At 35.8% G+C, this 7,788-nt stretch overlaps 1 protein-coding gene across 1 annotated transcript; it reads right to left on the bottom strand.

The window, feature by feature from the left end:
* Nucleotides 1-303: 303 nt before the first annotated feature.
* LOC109192147 lies at nt 304-3,137 on the bottom strand. Its single transcript, XM_019342736.1, has 10 exons — nt 3,032-3,137; nt 2,850-2,946; nt 2,645-2,772; nt 2,443-2,530; nt 2,211-2,343; nt 1,492-1,773; nt 973-1,209; nt 704-882; nt 583-606; nt 304-481 (listed from the first exon to the last, which is right to left on the bottom strand). Exons 1-10 carry the CDS (start codon nt 3,135-3,137, stop codon nt 304-306), a joined length of 1,452 nt encoding a protein of 483 aa, XP_019198281.1.
* Nucleotides 3,138-7,788: the final 4,651 nt, after the last annotated feature.

Raw genomic sequence — 7,788 nt, 5'->3', positions numbered from 1 at the left:
CTGCCTTATATGATCTACTAAATTTAATATTCAGTTTTTATTAGTTTAGTTACATTTCTTTGGATGACAACATGCTTCCATGTGAGTGTATCCAGCTGTAGCAGTGACATAATTAACAAAGTATAGACTTAGGGATAACCAATAATTATAAGTTTTACAAATAGTTATCAGAATAAAAATAGTCTTATTTAATCATTAATATTTAGAGCACAAAAAACTTCCAAAAATAAGACTTGTATGGTCCTAATGAGTACCCTACACTAATCTTCCTTAATCTTACATAATTATAAAGTGTCAGGTGTATTACATGCTAACATAAACCATTTGATGGTCCTTTTGAATGCTGATTTCAGCTACTTCAACTGATTTGTGTGCCATCAGTTTGGTCTTTAGGGATATGCATGCCATCTGATTGATCTTTTCCCACCATGTCTGCAAGCCTTTGCATTCTTTTACCATTATGTCTGCAATCTTTCTATGCCTGTGCCATCAATCAATTTCTGAAAAAAAAAAAATTTGCAATAGGAATATCACAAATCGAGTACGTTTAACATGTTTGGTACTAAACCAAAAAAACCATACTGCATATCAAAAGGTTCAGTCCAGCTGTTGTTGGAAAAACACAATAATGTCACCAAAAAGCATTCTTCAAAAAAAAAAAAAAAAACCAAAAGAGCACATTGTCAGCCATTTAATTCATTACAAATCTGTTTCTTTCTCAATCTTCACAACACTGTCCTTGCTTTTTTTCGAACTTTGTGTGCTGGAAAACTCATCAATTAGCGATCTCTTCACGGTTCCATTCTCAATACTGTTATCTTCGTTCAGTCTCTGTGCAACAACTTGGAGAGGACTTTCAGCTTCATTTGCTTGGTCTATATCCTACACAACCAAATGTTCAAAATGTAAATGTAAAATACTCTTAGTTTATAAAGTAATTCTTATAATATGTTTCTGGATCAGCAAGTATACCTCTATATCCCATAGGTCCTCGTCCGTAAGCTCCAACTCCAACTTTGATGAGAGGTCCCTGTCCCTAACTTGGATTAGCTCTGGTGCGTGCTTCTCTACAATCTTTTCATCAGTGATGATTCTCATAACAGGGAAAGCATTGAGATAGTTTTGGAACTGTTCCTTACGCACAGCAATTCGAAATAACAGATTCAGTCCGATTAGAGTTTCAAGCTCCTTAGGTAGACCCTTTCTTCCCTGCAGGTAATTCAATTAGTTAACAGAGATACAATACTTATGAAAGTTATAGTATATTAATGTTTTTCATTTAGGTGGTCCAAAGAGAATTATTTGGATACTTTGGATGTAACTGGATAACGGTTTATAAGATAATAGTACTAAGTTAGTAGTATGTTAATGTTTTTCATGAGATGACAAAGTTAGTAGTAATTTGGATCATTATATTAATGTTTTTCATGAGATGACAAAGTTAGTAGTATTAAGCTAATAGTATAGGACATGATGAAATAGTATTAGTACCTTTGTATGGGTATCCTTCAAATCATCTGCACTAATTCCAATTAAATCGAGGCACTCCCTGTCCCATAGAAGAAAAAGAGTATTGCCATCCAAGTCCACAACCCTAACCTTAACTCTGTACCTCAGTGTCCCATCACCCCAATTTCTGTCACATGTACTACACCACAGCCACTTCCCTTTCAGTTTAAGCTTTTTGTTGCAACCCTTGGTTCGACACGAAGCATAGTACCACTCTGGATCATCAATGAACACAATCCTAGCTGCAACCCAGAAATCTCCAAACTGCATTCAACTTTATACAATTAGAGATGCAACTATAATATAATATATAATTCTGAAAATCTTTAGCTAACAGTAATTATTAATCATCATTAGGTTATATAACTAACAAATATCAGTTCTGATTTTGCAGGTTTGGGTTTATTAGAGAGTATATGCTTGCAAAAACCAAAAAACAGAACTGCCACAACAGATGGTGGTCTCTAATTCTTAAATTAGATAAGCAACCAATGTTAGGCTCTATAAGATTTTATCACATTCCACAATTTGTGTTACCATTTATCTGATCCAAAATATGAAATGCAGGCATAAGACTACAGATTGTAGTGCCCAGTGTACTGAGGAGTTCAGCAAATGCCATTCAGACATGACAATTTTTCCAAATGTGAAGATGCCAGCATATATCTCTTAAAGTAAGCACAAATTTATGTAAATACTACCTCCTTGTCTCTGTAGATCTCACTGATAGTACGCACTTCCATATCACCAGATAGTGCAACTGAATATGAACTACATTCCTTAAAACTTGATTGCGATATAATAGTGCGCATTGGAGTCTGTTCATGACTCGTCCTGTAATATATAAGTAATACAGAACATAAAATAAGAATTTGAGATAAGAATGGAATATAAATGTAACTGATAGTAGTGCAATAATTTTAATTGACTAACCTCTTCCTGAACTCCTCAAAGGGAAGAGATTCTTGGTTGAAAAGCAGCTGTGTTACATCATAGGAGCTACAAATCTTGACATCACCACCTTTAGAAAATAGTATCAGTACACATTAGGCTATAAAGATGTTTTAAGAATACTTTTTAAGATGTAATTGATAATATAAGATAGTTACACAGACACAATATGTAATCTACTTACTTTTTAAACACACCCTTGCCCTACAAAACTGTACCAAGACCAACAATGGTTCTTGTGAAGTAGAATTGTAGAATGCCTCAATCTTGCTTACGTGTTCATCCCACAAAGTACACATTAGTTGTATTCCACTACAATTTTTTTGATAATATATTAGAAAAACAGCATTAATAAAAAATGATAGAAAGGCAGTGATTTTCAGTAGTACTTGGTGTCTTCAAGAGTGAAGTCAATCAGCCTGGAGTTCTTCCCATTAATTAATTTCTCCTGTGGGCAGTGTATTTCAATAACTCGACCAATAACATCTACAAAATAATGCATTAGATGATATAATAATAGTAAAATTACTAATTATTTGGAAAGGATAGACTGAATGAGAGAACAGATTACCAAATATGTGTTTCTCATCAAGGCCTTCATTAGACTTGATCTCTTTAAAGGTCTTCAGCCGATACATTTTCATAGGAAACTTCACATGCTTTAAATCCTTAACCATAGTCTGATAGTTAAATTTTATCATGTACTTTTGTGGACTGGTTTTGTATGAGTAAAAGTTTGTGATCACACAAAATTTTTTTTATAGCATACACTGAACCTTCTGAAAAACAGCTAAGGTACTTTTCAACATACTCTTTTGGTACATGAGCATGCAAGAAGGAACCCTGTGTGTTTGTAAATAACAAAAATAGGATCTGTAAATATATATATAATCTATGTGTATAGATAACAACAATCATCACTGTAAATGTAAAAAGACGGTATGTAAGGCTCTTTAAAAAACTATTATAGATAAGCTGGACTGCTTATCTCTATCTACTGTTAGATGGTCCTTACCTCTTCATTATGAAAAACAATTTCTTTTGATCTAATCTTCGATGGATCATTTTTCTCAGGAATCTGATATGCTTGCACCACCCGTAGCCTAAGAGCCTGCCTGGTATTCATTGGAGATATTTGGCTAGCAAGGACAAACATTTTGTGGAAGGGAAGAAGAATCAGAGAGTATCTCTATCTATGGAAATTTCGAATGTATTGAGTAGCTTTGTATATGGAGTATGTGATGTATATATAAACAGCTAGTAAATACCTAGAGAATATGTATGGGTTCGTGGACTCAATCTCCCATATGTCCCATAGTAAATACCTAAGATTATGTATGGATTAAATACATCCTCCAATCCAATTGGATGGGAGAGTGATCAGCCGTAAATATATTTTAAAAAATAGGTTTTATATAAACTGTAGGTATTATACTCAATCGGAGACCTTTCGTTTTTCGAAGCTTTAACAATAAATTATCCGCCTTTGTCAAAACGTCGCTGTTCCATTTGGGCGGGATTTTTTTGCTCCCTTTGTTTTGCTTTAATATAGATAGAGATAGAGATGATACAACCATTATTCTCATTGAATCATCAACTTCCTAATTATTCCAAAATCATCCCTCTATCAACAACAAATCCGTTATCACTTATACCAATAATTAATCCATCATTACTCATCATTAGTCCAATACTCCAATATTAATCTACATCATGCTTCATAATTAGTGGAATCATTATTCAATAATCACCATTAAATCATTATCAACACGACAACACCCATAATCACACATCATCATCATCAAACTACCATAGCATCATCATCATACCAATCACGACCTCATCATCATAATTACCATAATCTATCATCTTAATCATTAATTCCCATTAGCGTGCTAATCACCCTCTTTAATCAATTAATAATCCATAAGCATTATCAACAACATAACCATTACTCATTGCTAGCATTATTATACCCATCATTCAGTAATCATCATCAACATATAGCTTCATCATCATCAAGCTTCAATAACATCTTCTGACCTAAGCATTCGGACCACCGCCACAACCTATTGCCAGAATGTCTTCACCGTAACTGCCGCCGGAGAGTGAAGATTGCCGTCGCTGCTTCTTCGTCACCAACACCCGCTGCTCTGCTGCTAGCCGCAGAGGAAAACAGGGGATGCCGCCAATCCACTGCTAAGTTGGGAGGGATCGCCGGAGGAAAAGATCTACCCGCTGCTTCACCAGGCTTGTCCACGCATCACTGCCGAAATGCTCTGTTCTGCCGAAAACAGGGACCGTCAAGGGAATAGCAGCTTGCCGGAAGAGGTCTGATGGAATTAATTAATCCGAGATCCGGATCAATTAACTCGAATAAATGATTAACTGTGACAAGTCAAGGATTAAACGATAATAGGGGTTTGGAATTATGATACGAATATAATCATGCGGACTAGTATTGCATTAATTGTGTATAAAACGCTATTACAAAACTATGGAGAATGTAATAACGAGACAAGTGTGTAATTAAGACATGAGATGTCTGAACAAGACACAAGTGAGGGTTTTTATACTCAATGTCACCCCACCAACCTCAGAGGACGCGATGGGAGCCGCTTGGATCACAACCGCCGCCGCAAGACCCAGTCAACACGAGAACCCCGTCCCTTGGCCGAGCTCGGAGCTCAACCAAGCGAAGTGCACGAGGTGGCCGACCTCACCTCAGCCGACCCTAGGCCGACGCCGGGGTAGTGCCCAAGGTCCTTTGGGAGGCAGACCACTTTATGGTCTTCCCGAGTGCGTGCGCAGTCAGGTCGGATATTAGGTCTGATTCGCTCCATATCACGTCGTTCCGGATTCGCTCCGTAATTATTCCATCAAGGTCCAAGTCACTCTACCACTAGTTTCGCTAGTGAAGGAAGTTCAACGAGGGTGATGGTGCTGTCTTGATCAAAGAAGAAGAATGGTGAAGGGGAGAAGAAACGCCGCCATCATGAAAAGAGGAAGGGATGAAGGTGAATACAAAGCTGCCGATTCAATAAGATGGACAAAGCTATTTTATATATATATATATATATATATATATATATATATATATATATATATATATAATAGGATTACTACTTTGGTAGGTGGGCTATATATTTAAAAAATATTCTACACATTAGACTAAATGTATAATTAGAAATTAGGCTAAATATTTGAACTTAGTAATTTTTAAGTTCAAAATTAATTATATTTTATAATTAATCTTGAACTCAAATTATTCAAGCCCAAATATTTAACCCAATTTCTAATTATAACCCTAGCCCAATGTTTAACCTATTTTCTAAATATATAACCCACTATCCAAAATAGGGCAAATTATATTATGCACCGCGGTGCATAATCGATTATGCACCGCGCGTCTTTTTTTTTAAATGAAAATTAACAGTGTTTATTTCCGCCGTTTCGCACCCTTTTGCAAAAAGTAACTCTGTTATTCAGTGTCATTTTGTATACACTGCAGTTTCAGTTGAACACAACTACAGTTTCATTTCGATATAACTATAGTTTCATTCGATATTTATAGACTCAAATATGTGAAAATGTTATTTAATTTTATTTTATATACACTATAGTTTTATTAAAACACAACTACATGATCATTTTGATATAATTACAGCTTCATTGTACAATATACACTCAAATATGTGAAATGTTATTCAGTTTCAGTTTATATACACTGCAGTTTCATTTCACTATAACTACAGTATCATTTTGATATAACTGCAGTGTCGGTTTGAATATACTGTAATGTCAGTTAGTGTTTAATAGACCAAACAAACGGACTCCGTTAACTCTAACGGCGGACTGTTTCTTTACTTAAAGAAACGGCGCCGTATATGGGCCGCGGTGCATAATCGATTATGCACCGTGGTCTATAATATAACAACTGCCAAAATAGTAACTCTACTACAAATATATATATATATATATATATATATATATATGTGTGTGTGTGTGTGTGTGTGTGTGTGTGTGTGTGTGTGTGTGTGAAAAATGCAAGTCACTCATTAATTGACTTATGATTTAATATTAACCATAAATTAACTTAATGAGTGGTTAAAATCCTTTAAATAATATGAGGCATAAATTACTAGGTCTCTATTATTTAAATAGACCTTTGCAATAATAGTTTAAGCATCATATTATTTAAAGGACCTTAACCACTCATTGGCTTATATTTTCCGTATACATACATATATATATATATATATATATATATATATATATATATATATATAGGGAGAGCTTCATGTAAGAACCATTGTTAGGTAAGAACATAAGAACTAATCCTAACCTTAGATTAAAAATTAATCAACAGTTTAGATTAATTAATCAATAATAAGAAGCACATTAATGTAAGTAATTACTAGGGATACACGGGTAATTTCCAGCACCCCTGGATAAATAAATAATATTAAAACTCAATTTTGTCCTACAATATAGCAGACAAGATTACAAAGGATCCTAATTCTTCTCCACTTCCACCAACGACAACTCTGATTCGAAAGCATCTCCGACGAGGGACGGCATCGGTTAACCACCGAGCGTGTGCAACAGAAAACCATCCAAACCCGTGGTCCTAGTTTTCTTCTCCGGGTAGAACGATGGCAAGAGAATACAACGCACATAAGTTATTTCTGCCCTATGAATTCGTAACGATGGCTGTGTTTGTAATTTAAATTTGATGGGAATGATAATGGAGTGTTTAAGCATGCACTGACACATTAAATTGAATCCCATAGAACTATGGAAAACGCATGCCAAACGTGTGATGTTCAAGCCCCCCAAAATGAGTTCGCCATCCCCTTACGGAACACACAGACCTGGGCAATTGTGGCTGTGTGCACCCATATTGACGGGGTAGTGCACATTGGCTATAGTGGCCACGTGTGCACCTGTGGGACGGGATTGTGCGCATTGGCAATAATGGGCGTATGTGCACCTGTGTTGTGGTCAATGTGCACATTGGCAATAATGGGCGTATGTGCACCTGTGTTGTGGTCAACGTGCCCATTGGCTATACTCTTGATGCCGCAACAGTTACCTACTAACTGGACTAATAAATTTGCAATCCTCAACAGGAGAAGACAACGTACGAATGGGGTCAACCGGGTGTTTGATGAATATCTCTCCCGGATCAACGAAGTACTGGACTCCAGTGTGTGAACAGGCGAAGAAACCTACTACTACTGGGTTTGATGTGCGAATAATTGTCAGCAAAATAGTTTTAATATAGCCATATACGTGTCAGCATGATTTCATTACAACCAATCCGTT

The sequence above is a fragment of the Ipomoea nil genome, unplaced genomic scaffold (assembly GCF_001879475.1).
Source record: "Ipomoea nil cultivar Tokyo-kokei standard unplaced genomic scaffold, Asagao_1.1 scaffold1769, whole genome shotgun sequence".
Lineage (NCBI taxonomy): Eukaryota > Viridiplantae > Streptophyta > Magnoliopsida > Solanales > Convolvulaceae > Ipomoea > Ipomoea nil.
Note: the sequence above shows the minus strand (reverse complement) of the source record. Positions and strands in the feature narration are given on the sequence as shown.

Excerpts from the sequence above, each read along its gene's own strand:
- LOC109192147 (XM_019342736.1), bottom strand. The coding sequence starts at position 3,137 with ATGGTTAAGGATTTAAAGCATGTGAAGTTTCCTATGAAAATGTATCGG. Across the intron at positions 2,773-2,849 it reads TTCACTCTTGAAGACACCAA|TGGAATACAACTAATGTGTA; the intron begins GTACTACTGAAA and ends AAAAAATTGTAG. Across the intron at positions 482-582 it reads ACTGAACCTTTTGATATGCA|GCATAGAAAGATTGCAGACA; the intron begins GTATGGTTTTTT and ends TTGATGGCACAG.